This window comes from Oncorhynchus keta, chromosome 23 (assembly GCF_023373465.1).
Source record: "Oncorhynchus keta strain PuntledgeMale-10-30-2019 chromosome 23, Oket_V2, whole genome shotgun sequence".
Lineage (NCBI taxonomy): Eukaryota > Metazoa > Chordata > Actinopteri > Salmoniformes > Salmonidae > Oncorhynchus > Oncorhynchus keta.
The window spans coordinates 11,078,078-11,099,240 of NC_068443.1; the positions used below are offsets into that span (position 1 = coordinate 11,078,078).

General features: G+C 44.2%; 1 protein-coding gene across 1 annotated transcript; it reads left to right on the top strand.

Annotated features, from left to right (window-relative positions):
- The first annotated feature begins 14,156 nt into the window (after positions 1 to 14,156).
- LOC127911111 (C-C motif chemokine 20-like) lies at positions 14,157 to 15,671 on the top strand. Its single transcript, XM_052477375.1, has 4 exons — positions 14,157 to 14,352; positions 14,489 to 14,600; positions 14,858 to 14,935; positions 15,086 to 15,671. The coding sequence occupies exons 1-4, from the start codon at positions 14,265 to 14,267 to the stop codon at positions 15,120 to 15,122; spliced, it is 315 nt and encodes a 104-aa protein (XP_052333335.1). The 5' UTR covers positions 14,157 to 14,264; the 3' UTR covers positions 15,123 to 15,671.
- Positions 15,672 to 21,163: the final 5,492 nt, after the last annotated feature.

Here is a 21,163-nt window from a genome sequence, read left to right on the forward strand (position 1 = left end):
CTACACCATGAGAGGTCACCAGTGGGTGGATGTAGTAACTGTAGAGGACACTACACCATGAGAGGTCACCAGTGGGTGGATGTAGTAACTGTAGAGGACACTACACCATGAGAGGTCACCAGTGGGTGGATGTAGTAACTGTAGAGGACACTACACCATGAGGTCACCAGTGGGTGGATGTAGTAACTGTAGAAGACACAACACCATGAGAGGTCACCAGTGGGTGGATGTAGTAACTGTAGAGGACACTACACCATGAGGTCACCAGTGGGTGGATGTAGTAACTGTAGAGGACACTACACCATGAGAGGTCACCAGTGGGTGGATGTAGTAACTGTAGAGGACACTACACCATGAGGTCACCAGTGGGTGGATGTAGTAACTGTAGATTAAGACACAACACCATGAGAGGTCACCAGTGGGTGGATGTAGTAACTGTAGAGGACACTACACCATGAGGTCACCAGTGGGTGGATGTAGTAACTGTAGAGGACACTACACCATGAGAGGTCACCAGTGGGTGGATGTAGTAACTAAGAGGACACTACACCATGAGGTCACCAGTGGGTGGATGTAGTAACTGTAGAAGACACAACACCATGAGAGGTCACCAGTGGGTGGATGTAGTAACTGTAGAAGACACAACACCATGAGAGGTCACCAGTGGGTGGATGTAGTAACTGTAGAGGACACTACACCATGAGGTCACCAGTGGGTGGATGTAGTAACTGTAGAAGACACAACACCATGAGAGGTCACCAGTGGGTGGATGTAGTAACTGTAGAAGACACAACACCATGAGAGGTCACCAGTGGGTGGATGTAGTAACTGTAGAGGACACTACACCATGAGGTCACCAGTGGGTGGATGTAGTAACTGTAGAGGACACTACACCATGAGAGGTCACCAGTGGGTGGATGTAGTAACTGTAGAGGACACTACACCATGAGGTCACCAGTGGGTGGATGTAGTAACTGTAGAAGACACAACACCATGAGAGGTCACCAGTGGGTGGATGTAGTAACTGTAGAGGACACTACACCATGAGGTCACCAGTGGGTGGATGTAGTTTAACTGTAGAGGACACTACACCATGAGGTCACCAGTGGGTGGATGTAGTAACTGTAGAGGACACTACACCATGAGGTCACCAGTGGGTGGATGTAGTAACTGTAGAGGACACAACACCATGAGAGGTCACCAGTGGGTGGATGTAGTAACTGTAGAGGACACTACACCATGAGGTCACCAGTGGGTGGATGTAGTAACTGCAGAGGACACTACACCATGAGGTCACCAGTGGGTGGATGTAGTAACTGTAGAGGACACAACACCATGAGAGGTCACCAGTGGGTGGATGTAGTAACTGTAGAGGACACAACACCATGAGGTCACCAGTGGGTGGATGTAGTAACTGTAGAGGACACTACACCATGAGAGGTCACCAGTGGGTGGATGTAGTAACTGTAGAGGACACTACACCATGAGAGGTCACCAGTGGGTGGATGTAGTAACTGTAGAGGACACTACACCATGAGAGGTCACCAGTGGGTGGATGTAGTAACTGTAGAGGACACTACACCATGAGAGGTCACCAGTGGGTGGATGTAGTAACTGTGGAGGACACTACACCATGAGGTCACCAGTGGGTGGATGTAGTAACTGTAGAAGACACAACACCATGAGAGGTCACCAGTGGGTGGATGTAGTAACTGTAGAGGACACTACACCATGAGGTCACCAGTGGGTGGATGTAGTAACTGTAGAGGACACTACACCATGAGAGGTCACCAGTGGGTGGATGTAGTAACTGTAGAGGACACTACACCATGAGGTCACCAGTGGGTGGATGTAGTAACTGTAGAAGACACAACACCATGAGAGGTCACCAGTGGGTGGATGTAGTAACTGTAGAGGACACTACACCATGAGGTCACCAGTGGGTGGATGTAGTAACTGTAGAGGACACTACACCATGAGAGGTCACCAGTGGGTGGATGTAGTAACTGTAGAGGACACTACACCATGAGGTCACCAGTGGGTGGATGTAGTAACTGTAGAAGACACAACACCATGAGAGGTCACCAGTGGGTGGATGTAGTAACTGTAGAAGACACAACACCATGAGAGGTCACCAGTGGGTGGATGTAGTAACTGTAGAGGACACTACACCATGAGGTCACCAGTGGGTGGATGTAGTAACTGTAGAAGACACAACACCATGAGAGGTCACCAGTGGGTGGATGTAGTAACTGTAGAGGACACAACACCATGAGAGGTCACCAGTGGGTGGATGTAGTAACTGTAGAGGACACTACACCATGAGGTCACCAGTGGGTGGATGTAGTAACTGTAGAGGACACTACACCATGAGAGGTCACCAGTGTGTGGATGTAGTAACTGTAGAGGACACTACACCATGAGAGGTCACCAGTGGGTGGATGTAGTAACTGTAGAGGACACTACACCATGAGGTCACCAGTGGGTGGATGTAGTAACTGTGGAGGACACTACACCATGAGAGGTCACCAGTGGGTGGATGTAGTAACTGTAGAGGACACTACACCATGAGAGGTCACCAGTGGGTGGATGTAGTAACTGTAGAGGACACTATACCGTGAGAGGTCAGCAGAGGGTGAATCACTCTCACAGTTTCTTAAAAAACACTCCTATTCCAAAGGCCTTGTAGAGATGACATACAGTATATTCACTTTGTATGTCTATGGTGTTTGACCCAAGACCCAAGTTGTTATTTTTGGATTACATTGAAATCTACACAGACCCTGCCTTGATGGTTGTCTACCAGGTACAATAACTTCTACCTGGTTAACAACAGGAGTTTCATACAACTGCTTCTTCTTGTTCCTTTTGAGGTTTTAGGAAAGAGTTGATGTTGTGACAAATGCATACTCATTCAAAACACTCAGATATATGACTATTTACAAGAGCTGTTCATATTCATCTATTAAGGTAGCACAACCAAGAGGAACCAATGACATCAGCACTGAGTCAAGGACCATATCACCTCCACCCTACCTGACACCCTAGACCCACTCCTAGACCCACATCAATCAGTGTTAAATTCCCAAATTCCAAACTGTGTCACAACACACACTGTTGTCTCTGCTACCAAAGCAGTGAAGTTCCAGTTCTGGAAGTTCTCATTCTGCATTTTTAACCAAATTGTTTCTCGTGAGAATTCAATAGTTCAACACATGAACAGTGATAAAGAAATCAAAATGTTTCAAATAGATGGGAAGTTGACAATAGATTATTAGTAGCATGTATTCATGCTTTGTTGTTGTGATTTCATTCATATAATTCAGTTATTATTCTATTGTTAAAGTCATGAAATATTCAAATGCTGTAAGAGCCGATGCTGGAGATGAGAGGTAGTGACCGGGAGTCAACATTTAATAGGAACAGACAAGGAACGAGCAACAGCCTCAGCCCCAGGAAACATACGGACAGACGACAAACAATGCAGTCGGGAACAGAGATGGGGAACTGACAAATAGAGGGGAGGTAATAAACAGGTGAGTCCAGGTGAGTCCAATAATACACTGATGCACATGATGGGGAAAGGCAGGTGTGTGTTGATGGTGGCAGGAGTGTGTAATGCTGGGGAGCCTGGTGCCTTCGAGCGCCAGGGAGGGGGAGCAGACGTGACAGTTGCATTGAATTGCAGAATCTGATGCAATGATTTAGGAGAACCCTTTTTTATTTCCACATAGATCCATTTTGTTTTCCATGTTTGTTTTGTTCGGTAAAGTTCATATTTATATCCAGAAATCTCAGTTTACATTGACGCTTTATGTTCAGTAGTTCCAAAACATCTGGTGATTTTGAAGAGAGCCACATGAACTTACAGAAATACTCATAATGAACATTGCTAAAAGATACAACTGTTATGCATGGAATTTTAGATCCACTTCTCCTTAATGGACGCGCTGTGTCAGATATCAAAAGAACTTTACGGAAAAAGCAAACCATGCAATAATCTGAGTACAGTAGTCTCAGAGACCAAAACAACCCAAACAGATATCCACCATGTTGTGTAGTCAACAGAAGTCAGAAAAGTCAAAAAGTTCCGTTGCAGTCTGTAGAAACATGTCAAATGAAGTACAGAATCAGTCATTAGAATGTTTTTAACATAAATCTTCGATAATGTTCCAACCGGAGAATTCCTTTGTCTGTAGAAATGTAATGGAACGCATGCTAACTATCACGTGAACGTGCGAGACTGAGCTCTCTGACAGACCTCTGACTCATTCCCCTCTCATTCGCCCCCACTTCACAGTAGAAGCATCAAAGGTTCTAAAGACTGTTGACATCTAGTGGAAGCCTTAGGAAGTGCAATATGACCCCATTGACACTGTATTCGATAGGCCAAGAGTTGAACAACTACAAACCTCAGATTTCCCACTCCCTGGTTGGATTTTTTTCTCAGGTTTTTGCCTGCCATATGAGTTCTGTTATACACACAGACATCATTCAAACAATTTTAGAAAATTCAGAGTGTTTTCTATCCAAATCTACTAATTATATGCATATTCTAGCTTTTATGGCTGAGTAGTAGGCAGGTTAATTTGGGCATGCTTTTCATCCAAAATTCCCAATGCTGCCCCCTACCTAGAGAAGATATGGTGGTCAATAAGTTATTATCAACGTAGGCGTCTTTTGTCATGTTTCAATGATAATGCAGTCTTTAGTATGATTCAATGAGTTGTTTTCTTCCTCTCCTCATGCTGAAATCATTTCATTAATGTAGAATTAGCCTAACCAGCAAACATGACTGCATTAGCCCTGTGTGGGAAAGGTGTGAAACGTGGGCACAGGCTAGCCTACACCAAGCCCAACACAGGCTAGCCAACACCAATCCCAACACAGGCTAGCCTACACCAAGCCCAACACAGGCTAGCCTACACCAAGCCCAATACAGGCTAGCCAACACCAATCCCAACACAGGCTAGCCTACACCAAGCCCAACACAGGCTAGTCTACACCAAGCTCAGCACAGGCTAGCCTACACCAAGCCCAACACAGGCTAGCTGACACCAAGCCCAGCACAGGGTAGCCTACACCAATCCCAACACAGGCTAGCCTACACCAAGCCCAGCACAGGTTAGCCTACACAAATCCCAACACAGGCTAGCCTACACCAAGCCCAGCACAGGCTAGCCTACACCAAGCTCAGCACAGGCTAGCCTACACCAAGCCCAACACAGGCTAGCCAACACCAATCCCAACACAGGCTAGCCTACACCAAGCCCAACACAGGCTAGTCTACACCAAACTCAGCACAGGCTAGCCTACACCAAGCCCAACACAGGCTAGCTGACACCAAGCCCAGCACAGCGTAGCCTACACAAATCCCACCAATCCCAACACAGGCTAGCCTACACCAACCCCAACACAGGCTAGCCTACACCAAGTCCAACACAGACTTGAGCCAATTTTCCGTGCTTACCGTAGGGAGAGTGTGACTGGTCAGGCACCGTGTTATGCGGTGATGCGCACTGTGTCTCCAGTGCGCATTCACAGCGGTGCGCTCTGTGCCAGCTCCTCGCATTTGCCGTGCTAGAGTGGGCATTCAGCCAGGTCGGATGGTGTCGGCTCAGCGCTCCTGGTCTCCGGTGCATCTCTTCGGCCCAGGATATCCTGCGCCGGCTCTGTGTACTGTGTCTCCGGTGCGCCTTCACTGCCCAGTGCGTCCTGTGCCAGTGCCCCAAAAGTAAGCATCCAGCCAAGACGGGTTGTGCCAGCTCTACGCTCGAGACCTCCAGTGCGCCTCCACGGCCCAGTGTATCCGGTGCCTGCTCCACGCACCAGGCGTCCAGTGCATCTCCCCAGTCCGATGAGACCTGTTCCACGCACCAGGCTTCGGCTCCATGAGACCTGTTCCGGCTCCACGTACAAAGCCTCCAGTGATGATCCATGGCACAAAGCCTCCAGTGATGATCCATGGCCCGGAGCCTGTAGTGATGATCCAAGGCACGAAGCCTCCAGTGATGATCCATGGCACTAAGCCTCCAGTGATGATCCATGGCCCAGCCTGTAGTGATGATCCATGGCACGAAGCCTGCAGTGATGATCCAGGAAAAGGAGCCTCCAGCGACGGTCCCCAGTCCGGAGCCTCCGGCGACGGTCCCCAGTCCAGAGTCTCCGAGTGACGATCCCCAGTTCGGCGCATCTGGCGACGGTCGGCAATCCGGAGCCTGCGGCGAGGGTTCCCAGTCCAGAGCCTTCGGCAAGGGTTCCCAGTCCAGAGCCTTCGACGGGGATTCCCAGTCCAGAGCCTTCGACGGGGTTCCCAGTCCAGAGCCTTCGGCAAGGGTTCCCAGTCCAGAGCCTTCGACGGGGTTCCCAGTCCAGAGCCTTCAGCGAGGGTTCCCAGTCCAGAGCCTTCGACGGGGTTCCCAGTCCAGAGCCTTCAGCGAGGGTTCCCAGTCCAGAGCCTCTGGCGACGATCTGGTCCGGAGGTCCCGGCGACTATCCCTCTGCACCAGAGGCGCCACCGAAGTGGGGGGGCTCAAGTGGAGCGGGGTTTGCGTCCCGCACCGGAGCCCCCACCGGAGCCCCCACCGAGAGTAGATGCCCACCCGGACTCTCCCTATAGGTTCAGTTTTGAGGCCGGAGTCCGCACCTTTGGGGGGCTTTTACCCCCAAGCCATAAGACTCCTGAACAAGTAATCAAATGGCCACCCGGACTCTTTGCATTGTCTCCCCCAACCCCTCTTTTACGCTGCTGCTACTCTCTGTTTATCATGTATGCATAGCCACTTTAACTATACATTCATGTACATACTACCTCAATTAGCCTGACTAACCGGTGTCTGTATATAGCCTCGCTACTGTATATAAACTCGCTACTGTATACAGCCTTCCTACTGTATATAGCCTTGTTATAGCGTCACTACTTTATTATTCACTGTCTTTTACTGATATTTTTATTTCTTTACGTATCTCTTGTTCACCTAATACCTATTTTTTACTGAAAAATTGCCCTGTTGATCAGGGCTTGTAAGTAAGCATTTCAAAAGGTGTATTCGGCGAACGTAACAAATAAACTTTGATTTGATTTGCTTTGACACTGATGGTAGCAAACAGCACATTAGATGACAGTTCCTGTCCTATTTACTAGTTTCACCCAGAGGCATCAGTGCCAACAACAGCAGCAGCAGAGTAGAGAGAGTCACAGCAAGCTTTGCCATCTTGTCAGCTTCAGAGGTCGAGGCAGGTAGTGAAGTTCAACAGATACCTGGAACTCTCTCCTCAGAATGAGATTCCAAGATGATCTGATCCAATGATCTGGAATTCTAGTTTAAATACTTTCTCAGTTGGAAATATGATGCCCTTTTCTGGACCGCAGACCCAGTGGTTGTGGAACAAGGTGGAAACTTCAGTCTTGACATGTATTTGGGTCAGGGAAGTTTGACACATAGGTCACATTGTTGGTACCTTGGTAAACTCCCTTCCACTCTGGGCCCGGATTAAGAATTTACAGCAACTATACAATGATGAGGCAGGGTAGCCTAGTGGTTAGAGCGTTGGGCTAGTATTTGAAAGGTTGCAAGTTCAAATCCCCGAGCTGACGAGGTACAAATCTGTCATTCTGCCCCTGAACAAGGCAGTTAACCCACTGTTCCTTGGCCGTCATTGAAAATAAGAAATTGTTCTTAACTGACTTGCCTATGTAACGGCGTTCTTCGTTTGTCGAAAAGAGAGTCGGACCGAAATGCAGCGTGGTGGTTACTCATGTCTTTAATGTAGAAGAGCGATACATGAAATAACTATTCAAATACAAAAACAACAAACGGAACGTGAAAAACCTAATAAAGCCTGTCTGGTGAACTCTTACACAGAGACAGGAACAATCACCCACGAAATACACAGTGAAACACAGGCTACCTAAATAGAGAGACAACCAGAATCACCTGACTCTGATTGAACCGCCTCAGGCAGCCAAGCCTAAACTAGACACACCCCTAATCAACCACAATCCCAATGCCTACAAAAACCCAATACGACAACTAAATAAACCCATGTCACACCCTGGCCTGAACAAATATACAACGAAAACACAAAATACAATGACCAAGGCGTGACAGCCTAGTTAAATTATGGTAAAAAAATGCATGTCAGCAAAATTCTAAGGGAGACGTTATCATTGTATAATAGAGGATTACGTAACGTTGGGATTGTGTGACGATGTGATGTAATGTACAAGTAGCCTTAAAAAGAAGTTTGATTGTTCAATTCAAACACATTGAGTCTGTTGTGATTAGTTACAGTTTGGACTTAAATCACCTTGAAAATCTATGACAAGACTTCAAAATGACTGTCTTGCAATGATCAACAACCAACTTACCAGAGGCTGAAGAATATTTAAAGGAATAATGGACAAATATTGTAAAATCCAGGTGTGCAAAGCTCTTAGGGACCCAGAAAGATTCACCGCTGTAATAGCTGCCAAAAGTGATTCTAACCACTAGGCTACCTAGTGGTTAGAGCGTTGGACTAGTAACCGGAAGGTTGCAAGTTCAAGACCCCCGAGCTGACAAGATACAAATCTGTTGTTCTGCCCCTGAACAGGCAGTTAACCCACTGTTCCTAGGCCGTCATTGAAAATAAGAATTTGTTCTTAACTGACTTGCCCAGTTAAATAAAGGTAAAATAAATGTATTGGTCTCATACACATGGTTAGCAGATGTTATTGCAAGTTTAGCAAAATGCTTGTGCTTCTAGTTCCGACAGTAATATTTAACACATGGTCTCTCCCACAACAACTATCTTCCTTCCTCCCTGATGCCTACCTAAGGAAGTAATATCTAACAAGTAATATTTAACAATTCCACAACAACTACCTGAAACACACAAATCTACGTAAGGAATGGAATAATAATATATAAATATATGGATGTGCAATGTCAGAGCGGCATAGACTAAGATGCAATAGATAGTATAGAATACAGCATATACATATGAGATGAGTAATGCAAGATATGTAAACATTATTAACGTGTAATTATTAAAAGTGAATTTCTTTCTGTCATTTAAGTTATGTCACGCCTGCTCCCGCTCCCCCTCTCTGGCACTCGAGGGCGCCAGGCGGCCCATCATTACGCACACCTGTCACCATCATTACGCACACCTGTCACCATCATTACGCACACCTGTCACCATCATTACGCACACCTGTCACCATCATTACGCACACCTGTCACCATCATTACGCACACCTGTCACCATCATTACGCACACCTGTCACCATCATTACGCACACCTGTCACCATCATTACGCACACCTGTCACCATCATTACGCACACCTGTCACCATCATTACGCACACCTGTCACCATCATTACGCACACCTGTCACCATCATTACGCACACCTGTCACCATCATTACGCACACCTGTCACCATCATTACGCACACCTGTCACCATCATTACGCACACCTGTCACCATCATTACGCACACCTGTCACCATCATTACGCACACCTGTCACCATCGACGCACACCTGTCACCATCTGTCACCATCATTACGCACACCTGTCACCATCATTACGCACACCTGTCACCATCATTACGCACACCTGTCACCATCATTACGCACACCACACCTGTCACCATCATTACGCACACCTGTCACCATCATTACGCACACCTGTCACCATCATTACGCACACCTGTCACCATCATTACGCACACCTGTCACCATCATTACGCACACCTGTCACCATCATTACGCACACCTGTCACCATCATTACGCACACCTGTCACCATCATTACGCACACCGCACACCTGTCACCATCATTACGCACACCTGTCACCATCTTCATTACGCACACCTGTCACCGCACACCTGTCACCATCATTACGCACACCTGTCACCACGCACACCTGTCACCATCATTACGCACACCTGTCACCATCATTACGCACACCTGTCACCATCATTACGCACACCTGCACACCTGTCACCATCGTTACGCACACCTGTCACCATCATTACGCACACCTGTCACCATCGTTACGCACACCTGTCACCATCATTACGCACACCTGTCACCATCGTTACGCACACCTGTCACCATCATTACGCACACCTGTCACCATCATTACGCACACCTGTCACCATCATTACGCACACCTGTCACCATCATTACGCACACCTGTCACCATCATTACGCACACCTGTCACCATCATTACGCACACCTGTCACCATCATTACGCACACCTGTCACCATCATTACGCACACCTGTCACCATCATTACGCACACCTGTCACCATCATTACGCACACCTGTCACCATCATTACGCACACCTGTCACCATCATTACGCACACCTGTCACCATCATTACGCACACCTGTCACCATCATTACACACACCTGTCACCATCATTACGCACACCTGTCACCATCGTTCACCATCGTGCATCAGCACTTCATGGGACTCACCTGGACTCTATTACCTTATTGACTGTCTCCCCTATATCTGTCACTTCCTCAGTTTCTTCCCCTTTCAGCATTGATGTGATTGTGTTCCTCTTGTCCAGACACTGGCCTTGTTTTGTTTCATGTCCATTACTGATTAAATATTCGCTCCCTGTACTTGCTTCCCGTCTCCCAGCGTCTGTCCTTACAGGTTAGTATTGTGGAGTAACTACAATGTTGATCCATCCTCAGTTTTCTCCTTTCACAGCCATTATTCAACTATTATTCACTATTGGCCTCATGGTGAAATCCCTGAGTGGTTTCCGTCCTCTCCGGAAACTGAGTTAGGCAGGACGCCTGTATCTCTGTGGTGACTGGGTGTATTGATACACCATCCAAATTGTAATTAATAACTTCACCATGCTCAAAGGGATATTCAATGTCTGTTTTTTATTTTATTTTGACCCATCTAGCAATAGGAGCTCTTCTTTGGGAGGCATTGGAAAACCTCCTGGTCTTTGTAGTTGAATCTGTGTTTGAAATTCACAATTCAACTGAGGGGCCTTAAGCATAATTGTATGTGTGGGGTACAGAGATGAGGTTGTCATTCAAAAATCATGTTGAACACTATTATTGCACACAGAGCGAGTCCATGCAACTTATTCTGTGAGTTGTTAAGCACAAACGTACTCCTGATCTTATTAAGGCTGGCAATAACAAAGGGGTTGAATACTTATTGTCTCCTTTTCTAATCATTTGTTGAAAAAATCTGAAAACACAATTACACTTTGGCATTTTGGGGTATTGTGTGTAGGCCAGTGACACAAAATCTACATTTGATCCATTTTAAATGCAGGTTGTAACACAACAAAATGTGGTTCAAAATCAAGGGGTGTAGTTACTTTCTGAAGACACTGTACTTTCCATGTATCTCATCTTACTGTAATAAGAGCTAATGATATGAAACATGAACTTCTGAATTGCAGGAATCCTTTGAGTTCTATATTATATTAAGCAACTATCAGTGGGTGTGAGAGTTCAACTTTTACTCATCTCCTCAGCTCATTGAAGTGGTCTTCAATTGTTCTGTGAATGTAGAGGATCCTCCCACTTTGTCCCAGGTTTTTCGCATGGTAGTTGTGTGAGGTTATACATTGCAAAAAAACAGCACCAGTGTGTTAAATGTCTCAATATTCATATAAACATGATAATGTCCCAATTAATGCATTGTGACAAACTCAAGGGGGAAAAGGTTGAGGTTGTCACAGGGACACAGTTATGATGCAACAACTGAAGAGGAACTGTTAAAACTCCTTCATCGTGACCTCTTTAGTTGTCACAGAAACACTTTTCCCCATTTGACTTGAGGCCTCAACACATTCTGTGTTCCTCTGACCTAGAAAATAACCATATTATCAAGACAAGCTACACCAAACAGCCCACATCCACGTACTTCAGTGCACGAGGTCTAAGTCACACACAAAGACACAGACACACACACAGACATGACAATTAGATTGATCAGATAGGAGATTGAATTCCTCTTGTATTTCCCTGCTGTGTGTATTTACTACCCAAACAAAGTCACACCTGAAAGTTCCCCTTCACATTCGCCATTTGAAATTCCCTGCTGAACAGGTTAGAGGAGTGTTCCTCGAGTATAGAATGTTGACCATCAGTCAGAGCTGTAGAATTAGGAATTACAACTCAGAGCCCTGGGGTCATTATGTCATCATTGTTGTCATACGTCTTGTAAAGAAAAGTTCTTGCTCATCCTCAGTGCAACACCCTGTGGTGAAATTAAAGTTCTTTACTGGTTCTGTGGTGATTCTCTGGTTTGGTTGATATCTAACTCATCACATATTTTTTTATAAATATCACCACCCCAAATGTGCCCTTTCACAGCTTCATAGGACATAAACAGGGGCAGTTCCATGGTTTGACTCAATAGACTTTATCACTGTGGCGCTCGAGGAGGCTGGTGAGAGGGGCTTTAGGAGGATAGGCTCATTGTAATGGTTGGAATGGAATCAATAGAAAAGAGTCAAACACGTTGTTTCCATGTGTTTGATGTGTTTGGGACCATTTCATCAATTCCATTTTGGCCATTAGAATGAGCCCGTCCTCCTATAGCTCCTTCCATCAGCCTCCTCTGTGTGGCGCACAATGCACTGTGTTTCCTCCTAGACCAACTGATACATCTGATAACTGTACATACAGTATGTTCTATGATATGATCTGTGGTGGTTTCACTGATGTGGGTACATGGTTACACATACACACATAACCACAGCAAAGGTGTTAAAACCTCTAAAAGCTTCTGTCCTATATATCTAGGACATGTGAGAAAACTCAGGAAATATTTAGGTTTTTTGGGATACATATTTATCCCCATGTTTTTGGTGGCACAAAACTACCTCCATACGTCTATTCATTTGTGTTGGTACCTTCAGATGAGTCCCGTGACACTTGTGGGGCTCGTAGAGAAAAACGGAGAACACCATTGTGTTGGTGAGAGTCAGTGTGGTATTAGTGGAGTATTAGTTTCTAGTCCAAACGGTTCAGATACTACAGACAGAAGTTGACACATCAGTGTTACTTGTGGGGGACGTAGATCAAAACAGAGATCTGGAAAACCATTCAGATGCTACAGATATTTTTGTGAGAAGACAGATTTTGGGGAATTATCATGGTCTGACATCTTTCACTGCATATGTAGATGTGGTGGATTGAGAAGCAGCTCATTCAAAAATCTGATATCTCTAATTTAAACTGACGTATTTTGATGGGGATTTTATTTACTGCCACTTAGATTGATGAATGGGTGTGTAAACAGGCTATTCATTTGAGATCACAGTTATTCTCTGTCTGAATCAAAATACAAAGGTTTTTATATGATTGACACATCTCCCACATCCTTTGGTTATGAGGGTTAAAGGACATTATAATATAGAATTGATATAATGTTCAATTGAGGTACAGTGGTTGGCATGTAATTCACCCTACACTCCTTGTATTTATAACTAGTTCATATAGGATCATAGGATAGAACTGTGTTTCTTAATGGGGACCCAAAAGGTGTGCACTTTTCTGTTATTGCCGAAGCACGAGACACCTGATTCCACTAATCATTGGGAGTGTTAATCTGCCCAGGTGTTGCTGATGCCTGCTAGATCTTACAAAGCCTGGATAGGTATTTTAAGTATGAACTAACCACATGTCATGTTATAGCAATCTGGTGCTTGACAGCACGGTCGATGACATCCCACACAACCATTGGTTGATGCATGCAACGTCTGAGCAGGGTTTTGATGATGAGGTAATTAGTGGAATCAGGTGTGTAGTGCAAAACTAAACCCTTTGGGTCCCCAGTACCAGAATAATGAAATACTGAGATATAATATAAAACACAAACTCACTTAACATAATCCCAAAATGTATTCCTTAACCCAGGAGACTTCAACAAAGGTACAATCATTTAGGTACACTAATATTGTTGTGCATTTCAATCAGCTCAGAATAAATGCTGTATGTAAATAAACATGTAAAAGTTGTTCAAACATTCTCCCTCTTGTTCCGTTCAAGAATCTTGTTTCCCTTTTTTGCTCATTGGGGAATGTGATGGGGAAATTCTGCCGTGGAACTTTGGTTTTAAGGCGTGGAAAGGAAAGCCCATTTCTCCCTCTCAGAGAATAAGCCTCTACCTGCACCAGGAGTATATATATGGCTCTGGTGAGGAATAGGACCTCACACAGCCACTGAAGCTCTTTGTCTGAAGACAGCAGCTCATCACATCACAGCACCACAGAAGAAGAGATGGCCCAGATCAGAGCCCCTGTTATTGTGCTGCTCGTGCTCCTGACTGTGGGACTGTTTGCTGTCGAGGTTTCTGCAGCTAAACAAGGTCAATATTGGATGTGAAAGTTTTGTCTCAGTCCGTCTGTCTGTCTGCCTGCCTCTGTCTCCCTCTCCTTGTTTTTTGCAAATGGTGTTTTTGAATTGCTTTACAAGATAAAGTTTCTTGTCTTTTTGCTCAATAGGTTTTCCTAGAGGCTGTTGTACGAGTTACTCCCAGGGTAGGATAGACATTCCTCTCATCCGTGGCTTTTCCGTACAGACAGTGATTGACGGGTGCAACATTGATGCCATCATGTGAGTGACTCTGGAAGGCCTAACAGTAGAACTGGGACAAATTGCAAGTAAAATGAAAAGATTCATTGTAACACATGTAGTATTTCTTCAATTTAAGTATATCATTAAGTATAAAATAAATGTACAACAGAAGTAAAACAATTTGATAACTTGATGCTAGTTGCATTGATTCATTTGCGATGTGATGTTATAGAGATGTAAGCCTATAAAGCACTGATGATTGACTGATGTTGTCTCTTCAACATGTTCTCTTCCAGTTTCCACACTGTCAGAGGGAGATTCCCATGTGTGGATCCCACCAAGGGCTGGGTTATGAAAGCTGTTCGCAAGCTGAGGTAAGAATTCATTCATATTTATTCAGGATAAAATGATTTGGTTCCATGGAATTGAATTATACTGACAGTGTGTTTAGGGTTTATCATAAGGATATTAGGTAAAACGATGGTATAAGAAATGGATGACATAACTTTATTTCTTCTCTACAGGGAGAGAGCGGAACAATTGAAGAAGAAAAGGTCATAGGAATAGTGTTCATCACAAGGCTACACGGGACGAAGAGTTTGTGTTGCTGTCTTCATTGACGGAGGAGAATGCAAACGTGCTGGAACACTGCTATCTCTAAGTTTATCCAACTACCTGAATTTTATCAGACATTTCTCTGTGCTGAAAAGTATAATATATGAAGGATATAAACAATGTGGAGCACCTGGACACAGCCCTGAGCCATGGTATATTGGCCACATATGACAAACCCCTGAGGAGCCTTATTGCTATTATAAACTGGTTACAAACATAATTAGAACATAATTAGAACAGTAAAAATATGATTTATTGTCATACCGACATACTACAGCTGTCAGCCAATCAGCATTCAGGGCTGGAACCACCTAGTTTATTATTTTACATAACCTATTTGTATATGAAATCATCTGTGTTGGCAGAGTTTAATGGTATAATCTTGTTGTATGAGCATCAGAAATCACATGTTTTAACCCTTTTATTCATAAAGGTCTTGTGTATGATCAGATCATTGATCACATCTGTTATATTTAACAGTTACTGTTACATTTTATATCTATAATAAAACATGTATATTTTATAAATAATTCTCACTTCTTTTGTGTCTTCGTCTTGTGTAGTATGAGTGGGGCTCCTGAGTGCCACAGCGGTCTAAGACACTGCATCTCAGTGATTGAGGTGTCACTACAGACATCCCTGGTTTGAATCCAGGCTGTATCACAACCGGCCGTGATTGGGAGTCCCATAGGGCGGCGCACAATTGGCCCAGCATCATTCAGGTTTGGCCGGTTTAGGCCGTCATTACAAATAAGTATTTGTTCTTAAAACCTCTTGGGCTAGGGGGCAGAATTTTCACTTTTGGATAAATAGCGTGCCCAATTTCAACTTCCTGCTACTCATGCCAAGAATATAAGATATGCATATTATTCATAGATTTGGATAGAAAACACTCTGAAGTTTCTAAAAATGTTGAATCATGTCTGTGAGTATACCAGAACTTATGTAGCAGGCAAAACCCAGAGGACAAACTGTTCAGATTAGTTTTTTTTTAGCCCTCTCCGTTCCCTGGGTTGTCTTTGCCAAGGGATATTTCATAGGAACCTGTTTTCAGTTCCTACCGCTTCCCCCTGTATTCCACCAGTCTTTGGAATTTGGTTGAGGTTATTCCTTTGTGCAATGAAGAAGTAGGCCAACTCGGAACTGGGGACACTTTTGTGAGTTGTGCAAGACGTGAAAAGCAGCGCTGGTTTGTTTTCATTCCTGTATTGAACACAGAAAGACCCGTCTACAATTTGATCGATTATTAACGTTTAAAAATACCTAAATTTGTATTACAAAAGTAGTTTGAAATATTTTGGCAAAGTTTATAGGCATCGTTTGAAATATTTTGTAGTGACGTTGCGTTTTTTGTAAGCTGTTTTTTTCTGGATCAAATGCGCTTTATAAATGGACATTTTGGATATATATGGACGGAATTAATCGAACAAAAGTACCTATTGTGATATTTATAGGACATATTGGAGTGCCAACAAAATAAGCTTGTCAAAGGTAATGCATGTTTTATATTTTATTTCAGCGTTTTGTGTAGCGCCTGTAGGGTTGAAATATGCTAACTCCTTTGTTTACTGCTGGTGCAGATGGTGCAGGCTATAAGATAATAGCTTCTTATGTTTTCGCCGAAAAGCATTGGCCAGTTGAGAAATTTGCGTCCCGCCTATCCCAAAGAGGTTTAACTGACTTGCCGAGTTAAATAAAGGTTACTTTTTTGGACAGCACAATGACAGATACTAACTGATGAAGCAGACAGACAGAGAAAATATCGGTATAGGTACTGTGGAGGACAATACATCAGAGGTCACCAGTGGGTGGATGTAGTAACTGTAGAGGACACTACACCATGAGAGGTGTGGTGTTTTTACTATCATTAACTGAATAGTTTTAGTTTTTATCAAAGATTCTCTGTAATTAGCATTTCATGATTAACTAATCAGGTAAATGGAATGAACTAGGAAGTCAGGGGGAAAGGAAAATATTCAGATTACAAAGTTAACATTTTCCTAATATAACTTTTCAGATATTGTAATATCTGATCAATTAGTCTTCTGATTAATGACTTATTTATTTTACGTTAGTCTCATTCCAAACGTTGTAAATTGTTTGTTATCTGCACAAACCCAGTCTTCACTATGAGTCATCCATACATCAATTGTCTTAAATCATTTATTTATTAACTAACTAAACAATCACAGAAGTGCACACACAAACAAACAAAGTAAAAATGGTTTCAAGAAATGATAGGGGAATGTGCCCTAGTGGGCTAAATAGGCATTGCGGCTTGTTCGACAAAAGGGGAGTGGGGTCCCGCTGAGAAGTCACTACAGAGTTGATGATTATAACAATTGAAATGCTAATCCTTTGCACATGAACGCTCACTCATTCGGGAACTATTGCAATCAATATATATATTTCCGCTCAGTGTGTCGTCGGGATCTCTGTTGAAAAGTTTGTTCTGTTGGAGACTGTCCTCTGTGTCGTGGTTAGAATGGATAGTTCAGAGTGACATTCATTCAGGTCGTTATAGATTAGCTGTTTCGGCGGTTGTCGATCTTCCCGTTCAATGATACCGAACTCCAAGGTGCACACTAGTAATTAATATCAAAGACTTGTTCTTATTCTGTCGGTATCGATAGTCTAAGAGATTAACCACGTGGGATGGTTAAAAGATTCAGCAGTCTGGTCTCAAACCTTGGCCCTCTCATTATCGAGGTAAGCTGGTCTGCAACCTTTGTCCTCTCGTAATTGAGAGCAACATGTTGAGAAATTCTCAAGGTGGGGGTTATATTCGGAGGAGCAGAAAAAGCTGTCTCATGGCGCCAGGTCCTAACTGTGCTCATGGGCGGTCCTCTGATTTAGTTAACCTGTTGAGTGAAGGGGGCAGTATTTTGATTTTTGGAGGAAAAACGTACGCAAATTTAACTGCCTATTTCTCAGGCCCAAAATCTAGAATATGCATATAATTGTCAGATTAGGATAGAAAACACAAAAGTTTCCAAAACTGTCAAAATATTGTCTGTGAGAATAACGGAACCCATATTGCAGGCTGAGGAAATCTGAGGAAAATTCAACCAGGAAGTGGCCTCTATTTTGAAAGCTCCATGTTCCATTGAATTCCTTCCCTCCATTTAAAGGGATATCAACCAGATTCCTTTTTCTATGGCTTCCCCATGTTGTGAACAGTCTTTAGACATAGTTTCAGGCTTTTATTTTGAAAACTTAGCGAGAAAGATCACATCGCGTCAGTGTATAGCTGGGTGTCCCCAGAGTTTTGCTTGCGCAACAGTTTGGAGCAGCCATTGTGTCTCTCTCTCTCCTATTGACGAAGCTAAAGTCCCGGTTGATATATTATCGATTATATATATATATATATTATATATATTAATTTATTGCTTTTCTGACTTTCGTGACCAATCTACTTGGCGGCTAGCTGTTTGTAATATTTTGTCTACTGAGAGAGATGTTCTTACATAAACGCTTTGATACCATTCGCTGAAAAGCTTTATTGAAATCTGACACCCCAGGTGGATTAACAACAAGCTAAGCTGTGTTTTGCTACATTGCACTTGTGATTTCATGAAAATTAAATATTTTTAGTAATATAATTTGAATTTGGAGGGCTGCAATCCAGCGGATGTTGACGTAAATGATCCCGCTAACGGGATGGGTGCATCAAGAAGTTAAACTCAAAAGGGAATTGGAGTTTCCTTCATTAAATAGTCCAAAATCACATTACACAATTTTACAAACAGTTGCATCCTCACTCATTCATCTTATACAACAATTAGATGTAAACCTCATATCTGAGGCTCTTATATAAACAGCGTTATGGTAATGTGGCCGTATTGTCTCCCATGAGTTTCACAAAATTGTACCAAACGGACCAGATCGTAGCTGGATTCTTCTCCGATCATTTATACCTTCTCCAGAACATAAATGTTGTTCGGACCTCAAGTTCTGTGAGGTGGAAGAAATTTCTTTGATCTCTTCAATGAAAACTCTACTCTCTCTCTCTGTACTGTGGACATGAGGAGATAATCCCCTCCATGAATTTACGACCTCTCTCTGACCACAGCAGCCTGAGTGTAGGAGACAGGGAGAGGGGGATGGGGCTTACTGTACCCAAAGAGGGCAACATCATGACAGAGGTCACCAGTGGGTGGATGTAGAAACTGTGGAGGACACTACACCATGAGAGGTCACCAATGGATTGAGGTAGTAACAGTGGAGGACACTACACCATGAGAGGTCACCAATGGATTGATGTAGTAACTGTGGAGGACACAACACCATGAGAGGTCACCAGTGGGTGGATGTAGTAACTGTAGAGGACACTACACCATGAGAGGTCACCAGTGGGTGGATGTAGTAACTGTAGAGGACTGGCACAGCCAGAAGAGGACTGGCCACCCCACATAGCCCGGTTCCTCTCTAGGTTTCTTCCTAGCCACCGTGCTTTTACACCTGCATTGTTTGCTGTTTGGGGTTTTAGGCTGGGTTTCTGTACAGCACTTTGAGATATCAGCTGATGTACGAAGGGCTATATAAATAAATTTGATTTGATTTGATTTGATTTGACTACACCATGAGGTCACCAGTGGGTGGATGTAGTAACTGTAGAGGACACTACACCATGAGAGGTCACCAGTGGGTGGATGTAGTAACTGTAGAGGACACTACACCATGAGAGGTCACCAGTGGGTGGATGTAGTAACTGTAGAGGACACTATATCAAACGTCTGAGGTATGAAAACACCATGTACTCTGCATCTCAGATAGAGATGGAAATCACAATTCAGAAACATGAACCAAAACTCATTACAACTGTTATTGACCCGGTGTGTCAACTCAACCATAACAGACATGCAGCCAAACATGCTGATGGAAATGCTCTCTCCCTCTCTCTCTCTTCATCCCTATCACCATCTCTCACCTTCCCTCTCTCCCTCCTCTCTCTCTTCATCCCTATCACCATCTCTCTCCTTCCCTCTCTCTCTTCATCCCTATCACCATCTCTCTCCTTCCCTCTCTCTCTTCATCCCTATCACCATCTCTCTCCTTCCCTCTCTCTCTTCATCCCTATCACCATCTCTCTCCTTCCCTCTCTCTCTCTTCATCCCTATCACCATCTCTCTCCTTCCCTCTCTCTCTCTTCATCCCTATCACCATCTCTCTCCTTCCCTCTCTCTCTCTTCATCCCTATCACCATCTCTCTCCTTCCCTCTCTCTCTTCATCCCTATCACCATCTCTCCCCATCTCTCTCTCTCTTCCTCCCTATCACCATCTCTCTCCTTCCCTCTCTCTCTTCATCCCTATCACCATCTCTCCCCATCTCTCTCTCTCTTCATCCCTATCACCATCTCTCTCCTTCCCTCTCTCTCTCTTCATCCCTATCACCATCTCTCTCCTTCCCTCTCTACCTCCTTTTCCCTCTCTCCCCATCTCTCTCTCTTCATCCCTATCACCATCTCTCTCCTTCCCTCTCTCCCCATTTCTCTCTCTACCTCCTTTTCCCTCTCTCCCCCCTAACCGTCTCTCTTCCTCTCTCTCTCTTCATCCCTATCACCATCTCTCTCCTTCCCTCTCTCCCCATTTCTCTCTCTACCTCCTTTTCCCTCTCTCCCCCTAACCGTCTCTCTTCCTCTCTCTCTCTTCATCCCTATCACCATCTCTCTCCTTCCCTCTCTCCCCATTTCTCTCTCTACCTCCTTTTCCCTCTCTCCCCTAACCGTCTCTCTTCCTCTCTCTCTTCATCCCTATCACCATCTCTCTCCTTCCTTCCCTCTCTCCCCATTTCTCTCTCTACCTCCTTTTCCCTCTCTCCCCCTAACCGCCTCTCTTCCTCTCTCTCTCTTCATCCCTATCACCATCTCTCTCCTTCCCTCTCTCCCCATTTCTCTCTCTACCTCCTTTTCCCTCTCTCCCCCTAACCATCTCTCTTCTCTCTCTCTCTTCATCCCTATCACCATCTCTCTCCTTCCCTCTCTCC

Bases quoted from the DNA above. Each gene is read 5' to 3' on its own strand.
- LOC127911111 (XM_052477375.1), top strand. From the start codon at position 14,265: ATGGCCCAGATCAGAGCCCCTGTTATTGTGCTGCTCGTGCTCCTGACT. The intron at 14,601-14,857 runs GTGAGTGACTCT...GTTCTCTTCCAG, and splicing joins TGCAACATTGATGCCATCAT to TTTCCACACTGTCAGAGGGA. The intron at 14,936-15,085 runs GTAAGAATTCAT...TCTTCTCTACAG, and splicing joins AAAGCTGTTCGCAAGCTGAG to GGAGAGAGCGGAACAATTGA.